The sequence below is a fragment of the Sorex araneus genome, chromosome 11, assembly GCF_027595985.1.
Source record: "Sorex araneus isolate mSorAra2 chromosome 11, mSorAra2.pri, whole genome shotgun sequence".
Classification (NCBI taxonomy): domain Eukaryota; kingdom Metazoa; phylum Chordata; class Mammalia; order Eulipotyphla; family Soricidae; genus Sorex; species Sorex araneus.
In genome coordinates, this window is record NC_073312.1 from 22,042,888 (window position 1) to 22,068,255 (window position 25,368).

At 40.6% G+C, this 25,368-nt stretch overlaps 1 protein-coding gene across 1 annotated transcript in view; it reads right to left on the minus strand.

Annotated features, from left to right (window-relative positions):
• Nucleotides 1-24,988, minus strand: part of CFAP58 (cilia and flagella associated protein 58) — a 98,077-nt gene extending 73,089 nt beyond the window's left edge. Inside the window, exons 1-8 of the mRNA XM_055119165.1 lie at nt 24,647-24,988; nt 22,105-22,253; nt 19,094-19,250; nt 17,860-18,054; nt 13,740-13,877; nt 11,547-11,706; nt 5,431-5,513; nt 2,288-2,479 (exon numbers count right to left, since the gene is read on the minus strand). Coding sequence (XP_054975140.1) covers nt 2,288-2,479; nt 5,431-5,513; nt 11,547-11,706; nt 13,740-13,877; nt 17,860-18,054; nt 19,094-19,250; nt 22,105-22,253; nt 24,647-24,988 — 1,416 coding nt within the window. The remainder of the gene's footprint in view (nt 1-2,287; nt 2,480-5,430; nt 5,514-11,546; nt 11,707-13,739; nt 13,878-17,859; nt 18,055-19,093; nt 19,251-22,104; nt 22,254-24,646) is intronic.
• Nucleotides 24,989-25,368: the final 380 nt, after the last annotated feature.

Consider the following 25,368-nt stretch of genomic DNA (forward strand, 5'->3'; position numbering starts at 1 on the left):
CCCTGGCCCAACTTGCCTTTATTTTCTTTGGATTTTGTCTACTTGCTTTTCTGGTCTCTTTGCAAGTGGTTACTGAAGGAAAAAGGCTTTCATGCAGAGCAAGAGGGAAAGGACTTCTAGGGATAAGAAAGAGTCTGGATTTGGGGTAAACCAAGAGCTTTGTCTTGCATGGGTTATAAATATATTGCAAAATATTGATAGATTCTATCACTAGAATAGTCAGGTGGGAACTGGACAGCTGATAACCTGAGGTTAGTCCTACCCAGTTGTGAACAGACTCATCCCCTTATTCCCACAGGATGTAAATATAATATTTTATAATATTCCATGATGTAAAAAAATTAGGAAGAAAAAATTAGGAAGTACTACTCACACTGCTGAGAGGCGACATGTTTGTAAGACTGGGAAAAAAATGTCTCACACTGACACTTTCACTAGTTTAACAGTGTGATGGCAGTCAGAAGGGGAGAGAAACTTATTATCAGGAAGAAATAAAAGGCTGCAACAAATTATATGTTCAGATACAGTCACCATGCCCCCTTAGAATATGACAGTCCTACCCAGGAATGTCAGATATGACTGTATGACTTGGCCAAAGGTCCCATGCCTGTCCCCTGCCAGCAGTGGCCCTGACAGGGTTAGCCTGGGAGAAAGAGGACAGACTAGGCTGTGGCTGACTCTCATAGGCCACTAGAATGAGAGAGGAAAAAACCGTATTTGTTGCTACAGACCAATGAGAGTTTAGGGTTATTTATTGCAGTTTAAGATGACTCATCCAGAGACTTAGTGGGCTAGTTCAAGCTAGGAAATTGACTATCCCTCTGGGAGTTAGAAAACCAATCAATGGAGCGTCTAAATCAGCTAAATCAGAAGGGAAATATGCTGTCTTACAAAGGCTCCTAGTCAGGGACTGAGAATCACTTGGGGATATTTGAAAAGGCAAAGAACCTCTGCCCAGGGCTGGACTGTGCATTGGTCAGCGTCAGTGCCTTCCACGGCTACATTCTGAAAACACCTGCAGAGCCTTTATTCGACCGAAGCTGACCTCCTAACAGCAAAGCTTATTTCCCACTTTCCTTACGCTCACAACTCAAACGGTATCTGTCTCTTTTGTCATCTTCTTGGAGATTTAACCCCAATAAAACACCCCTACACGAGCATTAGTAAATACTGGAGGCTTTACTGCAAGGTGTCGTTGCGGAGACAGAAGAGAGTACTTGCACTGTGTAACCACATTTTGCTGGAGGAAAAAGAAATAACCTTATCAAATGAGTCTTCTCTCCCAGGCCTCCCCAAGTCTCCTCAAGGCTCGTAACTCAAACGCTTCTCCATTCCACAGCCCCTCATCTTGAAACCTCAGTTCTGGGCCCTGTGTGATTGCTCTCAAGAGAGCTCTCGTTTAACCATTGTGCTCAGTGCAGGCAATGTGCTAAGACAACTGGTTCGAGTCAAAGCCAGATCCCTAATGTCATTCTCAAAGATTCTGTCCCGAGCTCTCACCCTCACAAGCAGTTTCCAAGACGCACAGTCTGGAGCTCAGCTATCTAGCCTGTGGATGTCCACCCCTGGTGAGATTTTAGGCTTGCAACTGTTTTAAAATGGGAATTCTTTGTGAATATGTCACATGGTTCTCTGAGGCCAAGAGCCACTAATTAGTTGCTTTTCTCCTAACAACTTATTGGAATATTGGCTGTGAGAGGACAAGAGTTTCCGTGACAGATGGAGCATGAGAACCAAGGAGCCATGATGCCTACAGCCCTGGTGAGGCAGACTTGAGGGTGCCACACGGCAGGGCCACAGGGAAGAGAAAGAGCGCAGAAGTTGAGAGAAAGATCCCAGAAAGGGAGAATGGAACCCACCAAGCCAAGCCTTATCCATTTCACTATTTACCCAGAACAGCTCTGGACTGTTCTTCTTCTGTGTACGTTAGCTCTCTTAGATCTTCACTGAATTTTTGGACTTTTTTTGTTTTGTGTGGAGGGGATAATAAGTTTCTCTCCCCTTTTGTTTTTGTTTTTGCTTTTCGGGTCACACTCAGCGACACACAGGGGTTACTCCTGGCTCTGCACTCAGGAGCTACTCCTGGCAGTGCCGGGGGACCATATGGGATGCTGGGAATCAAACCTAGGTCAGCCGTGTGCAAGGCAAACGCCCTACCCGCTGTGCTATCACTCCAGCCCCATTCACCGAATTTTTGAAATTGAAATCGGAATCAGTCCACTTTGCAATAGTGCGTCACAGTCCAAGTCAGGCTGGTGCTCCCCCACATCACCCAGGGGCAGCTTACCTTCTGCGTGAGGTCACTGGCTTCGTTGATGTACCGATCTCTCTCCTTTTCCAGCTGGAAGATGATCTTCCTCTGCTTCTGAGCCTCCTCTTTGTAGTTCTGGATTTCCTCTTCCAGGTTCCTCTTGGCCTGTTCATGGAGCTTTACCAGGTCCATCTGTTTCTGGGTTGCATGAACTGCTTTCACCATATTCTGAAAAAAAAAAAAAAGGACAACATAACCCTCACATGATTCCAAACTCATACAGACTTTTAGTGAACTTTATGGACTGTTTCATCTTGGAAATAATTAGATGCATTGTTTTTGATGGATAAAAAGAACCATATCCTCTCTTGTCATGTTAATATTGTACAAGACACTAAATACACATACAAATGTATCAAGCAAATTTTGTCTCATGCATATTTTAACACACACACAAATTAACTCAATATTTTTTTAAAACACAGATGTCGGTGTCTCAACTCTAAAGATTTATATTCACAAAATCTGCGATGACACTCGAAGCACCTAGGTTATTTTCATATACCCACATCTAGCAACACGCAGCATAAAGGTATTGAGGGCCTTCAGAACCATACCCACTAATTGTTGGGGGGCATGTGGTACCAGGGATCAAATTTGGTCTTGCAAAAGCGTGGCATGTGATCTACTGCTTGAGCTATCTTCCATCCTGGATTTTTTTAAAGATGAATTGGTTTCTGACACTTAAGTGGAAATGCCTTGGGTTGGTCCCCTAAGAAGCCAGGTCATTCCCCTGAATCACAGAGTTAACAGCAGATAACTCAGGATGGTGTGGCTACTTCCCTAGCCACAGCTGAATGGACCCAATCACCCATCAAAAACCCCTATGGACTTTTGAAATAGGATCTTTAGATTTTTGCAACTCACTAGAAGATATAAATAGGAAGCTGTTGGTGATAGCAATTTTCTGCTATAAGACCTGGGAAATAAACAATTTCACTAAAGAGAAAGGCAGATGGGGGGCTTAGGGTGGGGGGGCTAGGGGCGTGGGGGTGTTTGGGGTGTGAGGGGGCGGGGTGGAGCTATACTGGGATTCTTGGTGGTGGAATATGAGCACTGGTGAAGGGATGGGTATTCGAGCATTGTATAACTGAGATTTAAACCTGAAAACTTTGTAACTTTGTAACTTTCCACAATAAAAAAAATAAATTAAAAAAAAAAAAAAAAGAGAAAGGCAGATGGAGGGAAAACTTAAGTCAAGTGATAAAGAGAGAACATCAATCACCTCCCCAAGAATGCCAGGCCAGGTCAGTTGCTGACACCTCTGTCTCCTCAGGTTACCATAGGCACGTCAAGAGTCCTGTCTCAAGCCTCTAACCAATACTTGCCTACAACTTGCCAACTCTGAGAAGCACTAGAAAATAAACAGGTAAAGCACACCGTAAACCTTGGTTGGGTGATAGTGTAGAAAATAGAAAAGGTCAGCTTTGTTTTCAAGTACTGAATTAAACATTTTCTCTCTAAGAGACAAAGCACTTTGACATGACACTGAAAGAACCGAAATACGTTAACACTGCCTGCTGTCAAAACTGTATCCCTCATTCAACTGACAAAGGCAGCGTATCAAGACTATGGAGAAATAATGTGTTACCAGGAAAAGTTGATTGAATACCTGCAAAATGTTGGGCACTGTGTAGCAACAAAGGATGCCATGGCCAGTAGGGAAAAAAAGAAAAAGGTTTGCCCTGCCTTAAAGAAGACGTTAGCATCAGTCAAATCAAATTAAACATAAAACTCAGGCTACATGTCCTATCATAACAGAAAACTTACTATTTATAAGTCCATGTAAAATGAGTTCAAAAAAAAATATGAATGTATTAAAATTGCATTGTTAAAAATTAATTTTAAATATAATAATACTATTTTCATATATAAATGTATGGAGAAAATGAATATATTATATCAGGAAATTCTATGATTTTTCTTAAGAAGTATTTAGCATCTAAAGCTATCTGATATATGCTATAAAGCTATCATCTAATAGCCTATTATTTTCTGGTATTTCTCCCTTCAAGACTCTTTATTTAAAGATTAAAGGCAGTTCATTTTGCTAACATCTGTTCAGTTCTGGGAAACGTAAAGAAAGAATGAAAATCAAACTGAACAAATAGAGGTTGTTTCAACTTTGAAGAGATGAAGCTGTCTTTTTTTTTCTTTTTGGGTCACACCCAGCGAGACACAGGGGTCATTCCTGGCTCTACACTCAAGAATTAACCCTGGCGGTGCTCAGGGGACCATATGGAACGCTGGGAATCGAACCTGGGTCGACCAAGTGCAAGGCAAATACCCTACCCGCTGTGCTATCACTCTAGCCCAGATGAAGCTGTCTTGACCAAAAGTCATCAGGTCATCTGTTCTGGAAGCTGACTCTGAACAGTGTACCTGTGCCTTCCTGAAGGAAGTTCTTGAGCAGAAAGTTGCCCCTAAGTCATTGAAAAAAGCTAATCTCCTGAGAGTGACTATAATGGAAAACAACCTCTGGGAGGGACCTGGTGAAGGAGAGAGCTGGAATAGAGGGTCTCAAGATCTCCCAGCTTTGTATCATATTGCACCCAAATACCAGAAGAGATCAGAGCAGGGGTGGGGGTAGGGTGCGGCAGAAGGTCCACAGCCTGCAACAATCCTAAAAAGAAGAAAATCTAGAAGTGTTTCCTACCACCCACTAGGCATCCTTATCACCACCAGTATTTCCTACCACCAACTATCACCCTCAAACATTAGGGGATTTTTTTAAAGTAGCATTTACTTGTATTTTCTGAAGTAGCAAAAACCACAGATTATAGATATCTAATTCAGCAAAAATGTTGATCAGCAGCTCAGAATACCATCAATTAACACACCAGAAACAAAAACAAAACCCACAAATCATGAATATCCCGAGCATTTATCTGATAGTTCTTCTAAGTCCTTCTGTGTCCTAAGTGGTGGTAATACAGTTTCAAACATAGAGTGGTGAACAGTGGGTTTCGGACAGTGTACAGTGAACAGTGGACTGTGACTTAGGGGGAAACTGAGCATTATTATTCATTCTAACCTACTTTTGTTTGCCTCAGGTTTTGTTTGAAACCTGTTAGTCAGCGATTATGGCTGTACATCCCATGTTACTATGACACACTCACCTTATTTAATATGTCCCTTTCTCTCAGAAGTTCATCCATCGCTTTCTTATCAAGCTCTGCCTGTTTCTTTGACGCTTCCACCTCTAAATTACCAGGAAGGAAGGCAAACAAAAATGTCAAGTCCATGGTTAAAGAAACTATGATACATCTACACAATGGATCAAGACATGAAATTTGCTTATAAGTGGAGGGATATGGAAAGTATCATGCTGAGTGAAATGAGTCAGAAAAAGAGGGACAGACATAGAATGACAGCACTCATCTGTGGAATATAAAATAACATAATATGTGCCCAACACCCAAGGAAAGTAGAGACAAGGGCCAGGAGATCAATCCATAGTTTGGGAGCTGCCTCAAGTACTAGGGGAGAAGGCAGTTGGGATGGAAAAGGGACCAGTAAGTCAATGATGGTTGGAGGGATCGCTCAGGATGGGAGATGTGTGCTGAAAGTAGATTAAGAACCAAACATGATGGCCTCTCAGTATTTATTGCAAACCATGATGCCCCAGAAGGAAACAAAGAGTAAGAAAGAAACTTCCTCCTGTGAGTCAGGGGGCAGGTGGAGTGGGAATGGTGCGAGGCATACTGGAGACATTGGTGGTAGAAAATGCGCACTGGTGTTGGAATGGTATTCAATCATTGTATGACAAACTCAATCATTAAAGCTTTGTAACTATATCTCATGGTGATTCAATTAAAATTTTTTTTAAATTAAGAAGAATGTCAAGTCCACCTGGGAGAGCATCTTGCCTAAACCAAAGTGGCACAAAAGTGGCTTTTTGAGTGATCAGGAGCTGTAGAACTGCTGTTTGTTGTAAGCAGGTCTCCATTACAACTCAGAGAGCCCGTCTTCCTGTCCCACTGAGTAAGTGGAAACTGTGGAGTAGGGATTAAGCTGCAGTCCCAGGATCCACAGCAACAGAAGACAGGGCTGAGAATGGGAGAACCATTTTTGACTCCAAAAGCACTGCTCTCCTTAAATCTTTTTCTATTGAACACACGAAGAAATTGGAGAAATAAATAAACAAAAAGAGGGAAAGCTTACATCTACTAGAATCAATTTAGGGTCATGATGTCTCTCTCAAGAATTTTTCCTATGAAAATATACATAAATGTAGCACTGCACTGTAGCACTGTCATCCATTATTCATTGTTTTGCTTGAGCGGGCACCAGTAACGTCTCCATTGTGAGACTCGTTACTATTTTTGGCATATCTAATACACCACGGGTAGCTTGCCAGGCTCTGCTGTGTGGATGGGATACTCTCAATAGCTTGCTGGGCTCTCCAAGAGGGGTGGAGGAATCAAACCTGGGACGGCTGCATGCAAGACAAATGCCCTACCCGCTGTGCTATCACTCCAATCCACATAAATGTAAAGAATTATAAAAATACACAGAATATATACATTTATTTGTTCATATATTTGCACTCCAAAATGGACTAGCACAATGCACACTGCTTTGTAGCTTGAATTTGTAACTACCATATAGTAAAACTAATTTTACTATATGAAAATATATAATTTAGGGCAGGAGTAAAATATATATATATAATTTATTTAGCTAATTCTCTCATCTTAACATGTAAGCTGATTCTCCTTTTTTCAGGCAATTATAAGCAATAATCTGGTGGGAGTTTTTGTTCATTTGTTTCTCTAGACAAAGAGATCCTGTACCGAAGGGGATTTTGGTGGGGAGACCAGTGTTCAGAGGACCATATGCAGTGCTGGGATTTGAACCATTGGTGTGGCCACAGCAAGGCAAGCACCTTCACCCCAGCCTCCAATAGGTGTGGGAGTTTTGGAAGGGTATTTTTGTTGGTTTGGTTTAGATTGGGTTTTTTGGAGGGAGCAACATCTAGCCGTGCTCAGGACTTTCTTCTGGCTCTGAGCTCAGGAATCCCCTCCGGTGGCTCAGAGGACCATATGGATGGCAGGGATCAAAGCAATCAGTTTCATGCTTAGCAAGTAGTGCCCTACCTGCTATACTATCGATCGGCCCCCGAAAGGGGGATTTTTGAAAAATATTTCTCTCCTGTCAGATATCTCCCAAAAAAATTAACAGTGATTTAAATCCCCACTCAAGTCACCATTGGGTTCTATTCTTATATTTTATCTTTAACAGTCCTAGAGGGTTTTTTTAAATTAGTATTTACACATTAAACTCACTTTACTTTGATTAGTAGATATAGTGAAACTACTTTTTCATGTTTAATGGCTTTTTATATTTTTTCAAGCTGTTCCACACTTGTCACTTTACCCCTTTTTACCAAGAATTGTTATCCTTTTTGTGGATTCATAAGTTTCTCATGTACAATAATGATATGGCAATTTGTTGGTCAATTTCTTTATATATACAGCTTGCTACATTAAGAATTTGTAGAGAATCACTGTGAGGTACAGTTACAAACTTATGAACTTTTGTGTTTGCATTTCACTCATACAGTGATCGTTTACCACCAGTGCCCATTCACCTCCACCAATGATCCCAGTATCCCTCTCACCACCTCCACCCCATCCCCCACTACCCCGCCCTGCCTCTGCGGCAGGGCATCCCTTTTGTTCTCTCTCCTTTTGGGTGTTGTAGTTTGCAATAGAGGTATTGAGTGGCCTTCATGTTCGGTCTATAGTCTACTTTTAGTTCGTATCTTCCAACCCGAATGGGTCCTCCCAACGTCCTCTACTTGGTGTTCCCTTCTCTATCTGAGCTGCCTTTTCCCACAGCATGTGAGGCCAGTTTCCAAGCTGTTAATCTTTTTAACTTATATAATTTTTATTATTCTTTCCCCCTAAAAACATTAGATAATTTTATATTAAATAATTACATATTATTAAATTAATTAAAGAATCTTATTAACATGTTGCTATTGTTGTTTATTTTACCATTTTTTAATCCATACTAAACAGTGGCATGAAGCATCTTTATTTTCGATAATATTCTTAAAGAAAAGCAGAGTTATCTTTAATTTAGAACATTGGAGTCTTTCCAGTTTTTTCCATTGGTCTGTTTATTCAGCCATTTCTCTAGCACTATTCAATTATCTTTCTGGAAGAACACTAGATCAGTATTCAAGTCCCAAACAACAGAAATCACTGAAATTTTTTTGGAAATATTAAATGTTGAGACTAACTTGATCAGATTCATATTTCTTTCATATTGAGTTTTATCCTCCAGGAATCTGATACATCTCTCCAGTTTTTTCAGGCTTTCCATCAAACCTCCTCAACAGACATCTGAAGTGGTATTTTTATGTCTTATAAATATCTTATTGTAGATTTAAAATTTTTTAGTTGGCATTGCAAAAGGGATTTTTTTATTATGTATCCTGATTCTTTGTATGAGAGAAAGCTATCAATATCTATATAGTTATTTTCTAAACAGCCACTATGTAGAATTCTTATGTCTGCCAGCTTTTTTCAATTGTTTCTTGGATTCTGTGGAAGAAAGTCATTAACATAGGAGGATTCATGCTCTTGCCAAATATGTCCAGTGCCACTCTTTGTGGGCATATGAAAAGAAAGAGTTATCTAAGAATAAATAATGACATGAATGATATCCATAACATAGCTGGAAGAGACAGCATAGTAACTTCTGGACACATAATTTAAGGATAAAGAATTGAGTTCAAGATTAAGGAATTTGACATGTGGAGGGAGAGAGAATGATCCCCTAATATAAACATATATTAAATTTTATTTTGAGCTTAAGTTATTAAAAGAAAAAAGTACAGAAATTTAGATGTGGCACTAAGTTGAAATTACTAAGCTAGTGACAAAACAAGTTCTAGCAGTTCCATTTTTATTCATGTCTGTCCCTAAGGACACTAGATTTCGGCTCATGCTAGAATGTAAGCATCGTGGAAGTCCAGTTTCATGCCTGCACTTAGAATACACCCAATTTGGTACATGAATGAATGAAATGAAGAAATGAATCAGGACAATCTACAACTGAACCTCAATTTTATACCTCAATTAAAAATATATATGTTTATCACTGTATCACTGTCATCCCGTTGCTCATTGATTTGCTCGAGCGGACACCAGTAACATCTCCATGTGAGACTTGTTGTTACTGTTTTTGGCATATCAAAAATGCCACGGGTAGCTTGCCAGGCTCTGCCGTGTGAGTAAGATACTCTTGGTAGCTTGCTGGGCTCTTCAAGAGGGGCGGAGGAATTGAACCTGAATTGACCGCGTACAAGGCAAACACCCTACCCGTTGTGCTATTGCTTTAGCCCATATATATATATATGGGAATATATATATATACATATATTCCATATATGTTCCATATATTCCAGGATATATATATATATATATATATATATATATACTGGGACCAGAGTTGATATAGTAGGTACGGTGCTTGCTTTGCAAGCAGTCAACAGGGGCTTGCTTCCCATATGGTCCCTCAAGCATTGCCAAAAGTAATTCCTGAGTGCAGAGGCAAGAGTAATCCCTGAGCATCACTACATTTGTCCCCAAAACAACAATTTCCTTGTGTCTTAGAAGGAAAAATATCTGCTCCTCAAGCACTAAGATATGTTAATATCACTAATAATTTCATCTAAACATTGAGCTTTTAACAAGATTATTTTATGCCTTCATGTATGTTAGTTCAGTCAGTGAGTTACAATTCAACAACACACATAAATAAGATAGAATGTGGGGCTGGAGCGATAGCACAGCAGGTAGGGCATTTGCCTTGCATGTGACCGACCCGGGTTCAATTTCCAGTATCCCATATTGTCCCCCAGCACCGCCAGGAGTAATTCCTGAGTGCATGAGCCAGGAGTAACCACTGTGCAATTCCGGGTGTATCCCAAAAAGCAGGGGAAAAAAGAAGAAGAAGAATGCAAACCCAGATTATCTGTTTCCAAGTTCAGAGTGTTTCTAACTTCCCAAACTTCGTACTGTGCCCTACTTATATAATTCTATTTCAGAATGAGATAAGAGCCTATCCTGTTACTTCCATTAGAAACCAGTACTAAATTTAGCTACCAACACTAAATACTAATAGGTGACATTTAGAAAGCACTTACATATGTACTAGGCACCAAGCACAGTACTTTATGTTCAGTGCGCTCCCTCAACAACTGTGACAGAGATGAGACCAGAGTCAAGGCAGAACTGACTCCAGAATTTCTATCCTTAATGATTTTCAGTATCTCCAGCCCTCATAAAGTTTTCCTTCACAGGTCAATGAGTCAGTAGCTGAGTAGAACAAGAATTCACCATATGTAAAAGTATTAACAGAAAAATAAGAAGTTATAAATCCTTCAGTTTTATCCCACTGATTCTAGGTACAATTGGGAAAGTCATTCGAGCCTGTCCTTTATCTTCTTTGGAAAGGGGGACTAAGGCAAAAAGATCATGAAGAACCCAGATCTTAGAGTATAAATGTTATTTTCTTCATCAACGAATATTGACTAATGCTTGGAGGTAGATTTATATTGAGCCAAAAATGTCTATTGAGGATTTTTTTTAAGATAAGAAAGTTTTGGGGCTGCAGCAGTAGTCCAGAGGCTAGGGTGCTTGCCATGTACATGGCTGACCTGGGATCAATCCCCAGCATCCCATTTGGTCCCTAGCGCACTGACAGGAGAGAACTTTGAATGCAGAGACAAGAGTAAGGCCTGAGCATGGCTGGGTGTGGCCCAAACACAACAACAAATAGAAAAAGAAGAAAGTTTGAGGTTTCAAAGTGGCATGCCCTGCGGATTTTCTGCTTACTAGTTTGAAGTTTCTTTTTTGTTTTGTTTTGTTTTGTTTTGTTTTGTTTTGTTTTGGAGTTTTTGTTTTGGCGGGAGGCATCACACCTGGCTATGATCAGGGGTTATTCCTGGCTTTTTACTCAAGAATTATTCCTGGCGGTACTCAGGGCACCATATGGGATGCTGGGGATCAAAGCCGGTTCTGCTATGTATGAGGCAAATGCCCTCCCCGCTGTATTATAGCTCCAGTCCTTGTACAGTTTCAATGACGAAACTGTTTTGAAACTTTCTCATGGTTTTGCTTTGCACATATGGAGCCCTGAGTTGCAAAACATTTGTTACCACTAGAACGTTCATAAAATAAGACAATACAGACAAAGCATAGAATAGCTCTTCGTTTACCTCTCTCCAGTGCCAAAATCTGATTCTTTAGGGTTTCTTTATGCTGCTCCACTTCTACCTTTTGCTCTTCAATCAACCGCAATTTCTTATGAATTTGTTCTCTGATTTTATTAAGCTTCCCAATGTCAAGGCGCATCTGATGGACTTCATCCTCTTTAGCCTGTAATTAGTGAGAAAGAATTAATCAGAGATAGTGTAAACAAAGGGCCATGACTGGATGCTGGCAAACTCAGAATCAATCAAGGGCAATGCTCCCTGTGGCAGAGAGAAGCTGTTGTATGGGGTTAAATCAACACACACCGGTTCTCAGAGAAATCTCAAAACTATGTTGTTAGAATAAACTAGGTGGTGCTATAAAGCTAAATATGTCTCCAGATACCAACACAAGAATGCTGTGTGGTCGCTATCATAAATAAAAATGTCAAATGTGCAGATCAATTAGCAGTTTTTATAGAATCAAATAGTGCGCTTTCTCGAAAGGTTATTAAATGCTATATTATATCCCAACTCTCATTTGGATCCCTGTGGTTTGTGGTGCAACTGTACTAACTAGAGAAGGGGTCTTCCTTTCTCTATGCAGATTTGTACAAGATGTACAATTTGTACAAGATGTACAATAGGTGAGCGGGGAGACAATAAAAGGAGGTCTACAAGATGGCAATGAGTCCCAAAATAATCATTCTCCCATAGCAAGGAACCAGATTTTTTTTCCTACGGATTTTTATCATTTAATTTGCGTTTAAAGTGTTCTTACTCTTAGAAATTACTGGAAAAGAAACCAGTGTGGGGGCTGGAGAGATAGCACAGTGGTTGGGGCTTTTGCCTTGCATGCGGCTGACCCGGGTTCGATTCCCAGCATCCCATATGGTCCCCTGAGCACCATCGGGGTAATTCCTGAGTGCAGAGCCAGGAGTGACCCCTGTGCGTTGACAGGTGTGATCCAAAAAGCAGAAAAAAAAAGTGCATCTTCTGCAAATGAAGGCTTGTGATTATTCCCAGCACTTAACAATGGAGAGACTGAATTTATACTTAGATTATGGCTAGAGAAAGAATACCATAGGTTCAGAATCTGCTAACAAAAATATTCTATCTCTCAAGGTGCCCCGCCTGTTATCAAAAGAGAGAATTCATGGCATAAAAATTTATTGCTTTAATTTCACCTTAGGAGCTAATACATTTTTTCCATGAAGCAGTCATTTCATTTTTGCTCCAACTTACAGCATTCTGATAAAGAACACTTTTGAATTAAGACCTCTGGGCAGCTTTAATGGTTTATCAGACTTACATCCAACAGGGCCCAAATTAGTTGACCTAAGGTCCCTTTTGATTCTAAGATGTTCTAATTTCAGTAGTGATCAATCCAGACCCTGTGATTAGATTTCAGAAAAATCCCAGAACTCTATGCTAAAGGACAAGCAAACAAAATGCAAACGTGCAAATAAATGTGTGTACCTCATGCATGCACACATACCAGTACGTGTACTTTAGTTTCACAAAAGGCCTCTGCTGTGATATATTATGATTTACTGCTCAAAGCATGTACTATATTTGAATCATCATTCGCTTATGTGCAGTATTCTAGTATAAGCAAAATAGGGTTTATAGGTATATCAGGATTAAAATGCTCAATGTAAAGCTGTTCTGCTCAGCATGTAGCCAGACCGCATGTATCAACATATAAAACTGTTATCCGAGCTAATTTACCAGCACTCTTCTATGAGGAAAAAGAAAAGAGCAGGAAACCTGCCTTGAAGTTTGTATTGGGTAGAAGTGAAAAATCATGGTTTTACAAACCTAGAAGCAAAGGCCCAAAGTCTCTTCCCACAGTCTTCCCAGTCCACCTACTCCATGCAAGTAGTAAAATAGAATCTGATTCCTTTGTTCTTTACCTACAATGGTCTCTAGCTCTGGGCAACTGGCTACTTGCAAGGTTAAGATTACAGAGATGAACTTCTGAGCTTGCTTCGGGAATGATCAATCATTTGCATTTGTGTATGATCAATAGTCAGATTTTATAAGTAAGAATGGGAACTGTCTGCCTCCAGGTATAAGGCAACATGTAGATTTGTGCCTGCCCTTGGTGTATCCAGGTTAACCAGCCAAAGATTCCAACCACAGAAGCCACCTATATTATTAATATAGGGTGAACAAGAGAAAAAGTACAAGGGGGTCAGTATGTGACTGGGTGTTTACTTTGAGCTCCAACGCCTTCTGCTGGTTTTCCTGGGCTAACTGCTCACAAACCAAAATGTGTTGCTCGTTTTCTTGCTGAAGTTTAGAATTTCTCATCTGGAAATGCTCCAATTCCTTTGCAGCTCTCTCGTTCAGTATCTGAAAGTGTAAAAGGAGCTGGTTATGGCTTTTTAATCTGATTATTGTATCTGCATATTCACACAGGAAGCCCTACAAACCTCCTGAGGTGATGCCAACAGCCACTCTTTCTTTTGTCTTTGTAGAAATTGTTCTTTATCCCCTATGAAAGCACTACTGCACTCATATATGATGAATGTTAAATGGCTGAGGCAAATGACGCCTCCTAATGAATAACACAGTGAGTATCATTTTTTTTTTTCTGGGAGCCTTGGGAAGTCTTGTTCACAGGTGGTGGATAAATATTTTAATGCCTCTTTGCCATTTGGCAGATTTCACAGGCATCTCATACAACAATTGCTATAATCATTGCAAATGAACTCGAGATTCAAATGGGTTTTATCAGCTATGGAGCTCCAAAGCTATATCTTCAGAGGCAAACCCTGCTTTAACGTGCCTCCAACATTTTCGAAAGGGAACTGTTCACTACCACTAATGCAGAAACAATTCCTTTTTAATACAACTTAAGTCAAAACCAGGTAACAGCAGTGGAGTGATTTATATCCATGTCTGTCAGATTTTCCTCTCCCTACCTTAACTATTCTAAGGAGACATGCTTTTATAAAACAGAGGATTATTTTGGAGGGCAGGAGTGGAAATCATTGCTATTGGCAGAATATTGGGAAGATAGAGAATAAGAAAGCAGTTAAAGGAAAAAAAGAGAGAAAGAAGATTGCTTGAACACTCTTCTAAAATAGAATTTCCATGCCAGCAAAAGTTAAGCATCCAATTTCTCATTGATAGGTACTAAATAAAATATAGCCAGCTACGCTAAAATTGAGGTTGTGTTTCACATGAATCCTGGATACTGCAAAACAAAGCAAAGTCTTTGATGTTCAAATCCTCTCAAATTTCATGGTCAAAGAAAGACTTTTTCTTGTGCATATTACAGATAATGCATTATCAGTTTAATTTCTTGCTTAACATAAGATTAATAAAGCAGATGACAAAAATAGGTATTCTCATAACTTTTTTAAGTAGAAAAATATTATATGACTTGTCAACTCTTTGAAAACTTCCTAAGATAAAATAATTTCAAGAAACTACTTTTTTTAGTTACATGAGTTTCTTCCTTAAGAAATGAGGGGAAAAGGGGGCTGGAGCAATAGCACAGCAGGTAGGGCGTTTGCCTTGCACACGTCCGACCCAGGTTCCATTCCCAGCATCCCATATGGTCCCCCGAGCACCACCAGGGCTAATTCCTGAGTGCATGAGCCAGGAGTAACCACTGTGCATTGCCGGGTGTGACCCAAAAAGCAAAAAAAAAAAAAAAAGAAAAGAAAAAAAAAGAAAGAAAGAAAGAAATGAGGGGGGTAAAGGGGGGCTGGAGCGATAGCACAGTGGGTAGGGCGTTTGCTTTGCACGCAGCTGACCCGGGTTTGATCCCCAGCATCTCATATGGTTCCCTGAGCACCGCCAGGAGTAAGCCAGGGGTAACCCCTGTGCATCGACAGGTGTGACCTGAAAAAGAAAGAAAAAGAAAGAAACTACTTTTTTAGTTGCATGAATTGCTTCCTTAAGAAATGAGAAAAAAGGTGGGGGGGGCTGGGCCATAGCAAAGAGGGTAGGGCATTTGCCTTGCACGTGGCCGACCTGGGTTCGATTCCCAGCATCCCATATGGTCCCCTGAGCACCGCCAGGAGTCATTCCTGAGTGTACAGCCAGGAGTAACACCTGTGCATTGCCAGGTGAGACCCAAAAAGGAAAAAAAATGAAAAAAAAAAGACAAATTGGAACCCAAGTTTGATTCCTCCGCCTCTCTCAGCGAGCCCGGCAAGCTACCGAGAGTATCAAGACCACTTGGCAGAGCCTGGCAAGCTACCTGTGCGTATTGGATATGTCAAAAACAGTAACAATAAGTCTCTCAATGAGAGACGTTACTGGTGCCCGCTCGAACAAATCGATGAGCAGCGGGATGACTATTTAACCTGAGTTTTCTTAAGCATTTACTCACTATTGAGTAAATGTTTTGAATAATGTCATATTTTAAATCCGTAAAGACTGGGGGCTAGAGCGATAGCACAGCAGGTAGGGTGTTTGCCTTGCACATAGCCAACCCGGGTTCAATTCCCAGCATCCCATATGGTCCCTTGAGCACCGCCAGGGGCAATTCCTGAGTGCAGAGCCAGGATAACCCCTGTGCATTGTCAGGTGTGACCCAAAAAGCAAAAAAAAGAAAATCCGTAAAGACTGAGTATAGTTTCCTAAACTTGAAACTTTAAAAATAATAAGCATGTCAAAAATAAATCATGTCATGGTTGAAACACAAATATAAAAATTTTGTAACTGTATCTCGTGGTGATTCAATAAAATTTTTTATTTTTAATGTTTTTTAAAAATTTTAAAATAAATCATGTCATAGAATGACTGAACTCATTTGTGGAATATAAAATAACCTAAAATGAGACTAACACCGAAGGACAGTAGAGATAAAGGCCAGGAGGATTGCTCCATGGTTTGGAAACCGGTCTCACATGCTGGGGGAAAAGGCAGTTGAGACAGAGAAGAGGCCACTAAGTAAATGATGGTTGGAGGGGTCACTCTGAATGGGAGATGCATGCTGAAAGTAGACTAAGGACCAAACATGATGGCCTCTTAGTATCTGTATTGCAAACCATAATGCCCAAAAGTAGAGAGAGAGTAAGGAGTGTACCTGCCACAGAGGCAGGGGGTAGGGTGGGGTGAGGATGGTGGGAGGAATACTGGGAACATTGGGCACTGGTGGAGGGATGGGTGCTCAATCATCATATGACAAACTTAATCATGAAGGTTTTAGACTGTATCTCACAATGATTCAGTAAATAAATAAATAAATAAATAGATCATGTCAGAGCTATATAATAGAATATTACAAAACAGCAACAAGGGTAAATAGTCTATTGAACTCTGTCCAATAAAACTTTCAATAATGATATATTAACTTCTCTCTACAACTTGCTACCTACTAGTCTCCTGTGGCTATTGAATACTAGTGCAACCGAAGAACTAAATTTATTTTATTTAAGTAACCCAAATTTGGGCCAGAGTGAGAGTACAGGTAGGGCGTTTGACTTGCATGTGAGCGACTGGCTTCAATTCCCAGCATCTCACATGGTCCCCTGAGCACCACCCGTAGTGACTCCTGAATGCAGAGTCAGGAGTAACCACTGAGCATTGCGGGATGTGGCCAAAAACCCAAATCAAACCAAAATAAAACAAAATAACCCAAATTTGCATAGCCATATATGGCTCATGGCTACATACTGAAAAACACAGTTCTATAACCAGGTGGCATCAACATAAATAAATCTCATGGACTGAATACTGTCAGAGATTAGACAAAAGTGACTATATTCTATATAAGATTCCAAGCCTGTAAAGTCTGATTAAATTCCGAACAGACCATTCAGGGAGAGAGGGATGAGGAGGAATCTCAAGTGGGCTTTTGGGTGCTGTTCCTTAGGCAAAGTCTAGGTGACTGAAGTTCAAAGAAGAAGTAACCAAAGAGCAAGATCAGCTAGATACAATGGAGAAAATTCACTGAGTGGATATTTTTGTGACATGCGCACTCTTCTATACAATTATAAGATTAAAAAGAAATGAGCCCATGGAAGATGGAAGAGAAAAAGAGAAAGCTTCTGCACCCGTAAGAGCTTCTTGGGGGCTGGAGCTATAACACTGCAGGTAGAGCACTTGCTTTGTACATGGCCAGTGTGGGTTCAATATCTGGCATGTCACCTTGGACCGCACATAAAAGTGAAGCCTAGCACAGGGTCATGAGTATATACTAAGTACCACCTGTTCTTCTGCCCCATGCTCACCCCCCTCCAAAATAAGCTTTCAAAAACCAAATGCAGTGCAGGGTGTTTACAAGCCACCAAAGAAAATCCTAAATGCTCCGACAGACCATGAAGAGGTTGTTACTTGTGTGAGGGACCCGTGGTGCAACCCACACCAAGCGCACCTTCTGTTCCTTCAGCTGCTGTTCCAGTCTCAGCAGCTCCTCCTTGCTCTTCTGCACATACTGTTGCAGGGACTTGATTTCTGTCTGCCTGCTGTCCATGTCGATCTGAATCTGCTTCAGCTCTTTCTCTAGTTTTTCCTTCTTCCGAGACTCCCGGGAAGCTTCATTCTGACGTTGCTGGATCTCTTGTTGGAACTACAGGCAGAGAAAAGACAGGAAAGAGATGAACGACTCTCACTTAACCCATCAAATTTCCCCTCTCGGATCTTTTCTTTTCAAGGTGGCCACCAGGTAGTAGCCTGCCCTGAATATTTAGCTACACGTTGAGTGTTCAAGAATTTTTCAAGAACACACTGCTTTGTTTTCCATAGCCTTGACACACTGAGGGTGGGAACAAATCCACCAAGAATGGTATAAAATCTAATAAAACAGGAAAGCCCAGAATTCTAGCCAGGTTCAACAGGGAAAGGATTCATCAATTGGAACTAAATAAAACACAGCCCACCGCCCTATTTATGAAATGGTATTTTACATGTGCCTTAGACATCTCTAAACAAAGCACTCTAGTTTAATCTGGAAAGTCCCTGAAAAGCCCTTCTCATAACTGTTCACTTCTTTTTCTTCTGGAGCCTACGAGTATGTGTTATCTGTCGGACTTTTGGCTCTGTAGAAAAATGTTGGAAAATAATTTGCTATAGGGGGGCTGGAGCGATAGCACAGAGGGTAGGGTGTTTGCCTTGCACGTGGCCGACCCGGGTTCAAATCCCAGTTCAAATATGGTCCCCTGAGCACCGCCAGGAGTAATTTCTGAGTGCAGAGCTAGGAGTAACTCCTGTGCATCGCCGGGTATGACACACACACACACACACACACACACACAAAAAAAAAAAAAAAAAAAAAAGAATTTGCTATAGGGTTTCCTCACCAAGAGCCAAAGAAACTATTTCCACTCTCCCCCAGATTAAGGGTGCCATGGTCTTCCTCAGGGAGATTTTCTTGAGCCAAAACTCTAAGCAGTGCCCTATTTAATTGACTTCCAACAGTAAACGCTGGGAAGAATGACAAGGAAAACTGCTCCAGTAAGAACAAGCCAGAGAAACAGGCAGAATAGTGAATGCTTCCTCTGGGCCCCAACAGGAAAACGCCAGCGAGGAAGGAAAGGAAGGGAGCTGGGGAAGGCGTTGTGCCCCCCTGCAATGCTCCTCGCAGGTGCCCTCGTCTGCACCAACCCCACCTGCGTGATGGCCTGCTCGGCCTCTTCTCGGTTGCGCTCGGTTTCTTGCTGCTGGTCAGTGCTTAGCGCTAAGGCCTCCCGTAATTTCACCACTTCCGACAAGAGCTGGTCTCGCTCCTTGGTCACTTCTTCTTTGAACTTCAGTAAATCCCGGATGCTAAAAGAGAACACAGAAATCAGAGCACGGTTGCTTCTGCTCAGGGCTCCTTCGCTAAAAGCCTCTGGCTCATTTTCACGGGAAAGATTCATTCGGGTCAAGCCTAAACATGATCTGAGTGAGAAAGAGAAAGATCTGTATGTCTTGGCCAGGCGCTGTCTGTGTGCTAGATAGTTCTATAGTATTATACATCTCCTGTAGTTCTATAGAAGCATATGCAACATGTCCACTTTTCTGAATTTTAAGAAATCACTGGATCTCTATATACCTGTGTTTTGTTGACATTTTTATGGAAATTGCAAAAAAGCAGACCGCCCCCCAACTGGTAACTGGTTACCTCTGAGGAAAGGAATATAGGAGAAAGAATTGGGGAGGCAGGGTGGGTGATTTTTTTCTCTCCATTTTCCCCCACCTCTTAATTAATCTAGCTACCATGAGACTATACTGTTGTCGGCAATGGATGTAATTAACCTCGAGGAGATGTCAATTTAGGAAATGATTTGTTTAATACACCTACTGGAGGGCTATTATCACCACTATGAAGCCTATAATGAAGCATAAGCGTAAGTACATCAGACACATTTCTGCTGGTTTCCAACCGTTCACCACAGGGACTGGTTTCCCACACCTGGACATGATCTAGATTAAACATTCCCAAGAACAAAATTTGCAAAATCTTCCATAATGCCTTTTTCTTTGGAGGCATGGAGAGGGATTTGTGATGCTATGTATTGATTTGAACTGTGAGCCAAAGTCACCTGTGCATTTTGAAAATCATTATATATGATTTGGCCTCACTTTCTGCACATCAGGGATGTGGACACCTTGTCGGATGTGCCTTATGCAGCAGAGATATTCTAGAGTACGGCAGCTCTTTGAGAGCCAGAAAGCAGAAGAGACCTGGCAGCTGACAGTCATCAAATAGCTTCGAAACAGTCAACTTGACAATATTTACTTATCAACAGCTTGGCTATAGCATAAATATTTAATAAGGAGCCTTCAAAACTGCACTCAGAAAGTCAGTCAGAAGGAAAGGAAACAGAATGATCTCTCGTGCATGTTTGGGACTTAAAGATACAAGGCAAGGTTGCAACATAGGCCAAAGGTGGCGGGGGTAGAGGTTGGGAGAAGGCAGGTGTTGAGAAGAGATGGTGGGTCCTTGGGAGAAAGAGGTAAGTACAATAATTATGATTTTTGTGTTGGAATTACATGCATGAGTATTGCAAACCACAGAATCTCAATCTCAATTTAAAAAATAATTTCTTAAGCTGCACTCAAACTCTTTTCCAGAAAGAAAACCTCAAATAATCAGGTCATCATGAAAAGACAGGTACACCAGAGTGTCTTCCATTCCCCTCACCAGGTTTCCATTGTCACTTAAACATACACCTGACTGAATCTGTTCCCTCACCGTCCTCTTTAGAAGTGATTCTGAATGTAGTTGACTTTACTAGCAAGAAAAGCAGGACCCATCTTTACATACACATCTACTGATTTTTTTATTCTCTTCCACCCATCATCCCAATCCCTATACTTAGAACTCTCTATCAGCATGCACATATGCATCTAGAAAGCATAGGAACCCAAGGCAACAATGAGATTCAGTCAGGAGCTGAATGAGATTCAATTCAACAATGAGATTCAATCAGAAGCTATCCTGGTTCATGATTCCTTAGTTAATGCAAGGCACTGTGTGCCCTGCCCAGACTCTTCCTTTCAAGAAGTTCACATCCTCATGGGTAGAGAAGCACACAGAAAAATACAAGGTAATCGGTACCACACAGGAGATGGATATTGGGTTGCGTGGTCACTCTTCAGCCTGGTCAGCAGTGATGAGATGGAGAGGAACTAGAACAGAGGTGTTGCTAAGTGAAGGTGGTGTTTGCAATGAATCTTGAAAGATGTTCTTTTCACAGTGTAGAAAAGGTCTTCCTGGCATACTAAAACATCCTGCTCAAAAGTATGGGGCCATGACGTGAAACTGTCCCAAAACTGACTGGGACAGACCTATGAAGAGCTGTGAAGATCATGTTCAAGACTGCGAGCTCTGTACTTAGGTGTGGGCAGGTCCATGAAAGTGGAAGCATGCAGGTACACATTTCAGAAGCATCGGTCTGGAATGTTCCAGACTTATAGTTAAAAGAAAGAGGAGAGTCTCCCTGGTGAAGATGGGGAGATCAGCTAGGAGTCTATTACTAAATCCAGCTTAGTTAGCATGGGGCCAGACATGAGATAGCCACAACTTGTCATGGGGGTGAAAATCAAGTAATACTGAGAAGACTGAGCCAAGAAGACAAAGTTTAGAGCAGAAATAATGGGGAAGTTAACAGAATGGAAGCCCACTAACAAGAGGACTGAAAAATCTGAGCAGAAAGGCAGATGACTCTAGCCCAATTTCAAGAGAAATAAACCTAAGATCATTTGTAGTTTTGGTTCTTTAAAAGAGGGGGAGAGCAATTTAATATAACCACAAATCGGGTGTTTCTGAGTGTGCAGAAGTAGTAGACGGGAAAATGAAAGAAAAAACTATCTTTAGGGACACAAGGAAGGAGAGTGCAATATCACACACACACACACACACACACACACAAAAGTTCTAGATCAGTGTTTGCCATCTTTGTTGTGCCCCTCATGACTTTGTTTCCTTCCTTCCGATCAGTTATCCCCCTAATTTTGTGCTGTGGCCCCCATTTATACAGATCTCATCTGTGGTCCTCTTGGAATATCTTGAAGGCCACAGAGGACCATATGGCCCCTGGTTGAGAAACACTGTTCTAGATGCAGTAGCCAGTTCCCCGTCTGTTAAGGAGGCCTCTGTAAAAGCAAGTTCAGTATCAAGAAGGTTGTGTCCTACTTGCTATCCTGGTCCATGGACAGTCCAGACCCTTGCTCCACCAGTTTGGTCAAGCTCACTATTTCTTCTCTCAGGGCAAGAATTGTGTCCTTCGCCTTCTGTTCTTTATCATAGGCTACGTCCACCATCTTCCAGGCCTTTTCAATTTCCTAGATAGGTCATGGGATATCAGTGAGAACCACCACACAAGGATGAAGAAGCAAAATAAACAAGAATGAGAGATTAACCATAGAGTGGTCCTTTCTAGGAAGCAAGAAGATATATTAATCTATTATGCAGAAAATCTACATAGGCTTATTGAATTTTCACCATGTACTGCTGAATAGAGGGATACTAGCAATGAATATTTTTTAGTATATTGGTGAGTATAGCCACAAGCTTATATACTGTAGCTGGGGAGACTACGTCTAATGAAGATGTTAAGATAGGTTTACAAAAGTGAAAAAAAAAAGTAAGCTTAGGTACTTTTCAAGTCCAGATATTTTATGCAGCACGGGGGTGGGGAGGAACAGTCTAGTCTTGGATCCAAAACTCTAATTTAGAAGCTCTTGACAGATTCCAGGTTTCAAGGGAGCTCCTGGAGAGCAATGGAAGTTTTAGAGTAAGCTGTCAGAGGATGGTCTTCAATGTTACTTAATTATATACAGCAGCCTTGTTGATTCCAAAGTCTCTCAAGCAAGTGTGTGGGGCTCAGGGGACTATATGTGGTTCCAGGGAACAAACCTGGGTTCCTGGGTGGCCCACATGCATGCCAAGTGCTCCATCTGCTGTACTATTTCTCTGGCCTCTCAAAAAACAATATATATATGTATGTATATATATATTAAGTAGAAAATGAAAGCAGTGACTCATGCAGCTTTGTCTTTCATAGTATGATGAAATTCAAAGTGCAATAGTAAATAAATACTTAAAAGAGGAAACTGACCTTTTTAGTACATGATCAGAGCACAGCAAATGTTGCGACGACCCCAAGTTTTACCTTGCCATTACATTTCTTGCAAAATTCTGCCACGTATAATGTGAATCCTACACAGATAAGACACTACAAGGCACAGGTAAAAATATTCTACTTTTATGTTGACAAGGAACAAAATGAGAGCAAAACAGTATTTAATTTAACAAATCCATGCCAACAATCACATTTCAGAGACAGATGACTCTGGGGTAATGATATCCCATAATTTAGAGTTTCAAAACAAGTATCAGTTTAGTCTTATGTATTTATGTAGCAACCATATGCACTATTTTAGCAAAAGAAATGGAGGATATTTAATGGAATAATGATTATATGAAATTTTGTCCAAATCAACTTCCCCAATTAGATTCTATTACTTCCATTTCCAGCTCTTATTTATAAGTGTTTTTATAATAAAATTATTTTAGATAGGTATTTCAGCAAGGATATAAAAAAATAACACTGTAAAAATTGTTTCTGGGGCTGAAGACTTAGTACAATGGGTAAGGGTGCTTATTTGCATACAGCTGACCTGAGTTTGATCCCTGACACCCCATATGATCCACTGAACTCTGCCAGGAGTGATCTCTGAGCAAAGAGCCAGAAATTAACCCTAAGCACCACCAAATGTGTCCCCACCCTCCCCAAAAAATTAAATTTCTAAGAAAATAGCTATGTTTTACTTTGCACCAGTCTTGGAAATTAATTTGAACTGGAATAAGTTTAATTGCATGATATCAAAAAAAATTGTCTTGAAAATTTGCAAATGATTTGGGACTAGAGTTTTCATTACAAGGTAAAATATCTTAATCTTATGTCACTCTATAATCTCCAAGGAACATCTATGTTTTGCCTTCAAAATAATGGACATATTTAAGAACAAAAAATTAAAGTGTAGGGCTGGGAAGATGGCTCAAAGGGTTGGAGCACAGGTTTTGCATGCTGGACAACTGAGTTCATCCCCAACACTACAAGTTCCCCCAAGCATTTTCTGGAAATCAGCTCCGAACAGCAAGTAGTGAGTAGTGCAAGAACAGCTGACATGACCCCAAAACAAACAAAAAATTAAAGTGTAAGTCAAAACAATACTTCTTCTCCAGACTGAATCCCCATTTCCCTATTATGAGGAGCTGGGAAGATTAAGGTGAAAGGAAAGGCAACAGGAAAAATAAGATAATGAAAATTAACATCTGGGCATTTCCAAGGTAATCTCTCCTAAAATAGTATGTAAATTATAAATATGCAAATCTCTCAAATAGGCTATCATCCTGAGATATTGAATTACTCATCTTGCCTCCAACAAGACATACTAAGATTAAGATTAGAGATAGAGTATGACATTCTTAATGCCTAAATATTAATTTGGAATTTATAATTAGATGTCATTTCCAATTATTTTTGCTAACTCAGTATTTCCTAAAAACATTATTCCCTTGGTGTAATGGATATATAAATCAAGTAAATTTTTACTTAATAATTCTTTTACTGCCAGCCTAGAGCTGCCAATATAATGAAAGAATGAGGCATTAAATACAGGATGCGTTTATGACAACTCCCCACTGGTTCTGTTTCTCAGAGATCACTGACCTTCTTCAGGGATGCAATGGTGTTTTGATCGTCCTGAGAGAGCTTCAGGGCAGTGGCGACTTTTGCAGAATTCACCACAATCTCTGCATTGAGCTCCCTGCATTTGGCCATCAGGCGCTTCTCATTATCATAAGACCTTTTCAAGACAGCATGCAGTTTTTCATATTCAACCCTGAATTTTTCCAGACTCTTGTCTCCTGAAAGTTCACTGAGAACCTGCTGGAAATCCCTTTCGATTTCTTCAAATGCCATTTCTTCCAGCACTGGCTTCTCATTTTTTTCCTGTACAAAAGAGGAAGGATGGGACTGAGCATTGCATCCTTCATCATAGGTTACATACATCATGGGGGTTGTTAAGGATTAGGTTACATGAGATAACCTAAGCTTAATATTTGCCAAGTGCCTGGAAAATAGTAGGCACTTGCTAAGTTTTGATAGCCATAATAATTTTTGTAAACCCTGTTTTCTTTTCATTCCATTCTAATTCTTTTTGACACCAGGACTACCAAGGGAAGGCATGACACGTTGAGGTCACAAAGATTATCCTGGAATAAGTAGCATGAAATGATGGACACTCCAGGTGAAACTTATCTAAAAAGTGGAACATGATCCGAAAAGATCATCGATAACTTTTATCCCTTAAAAAGTTAGGCTAGGTTATCTTCACAGTATACTGAAATATGTGATGTTCACAGGACTTTTCCAAATTTTCTTTCCATGAT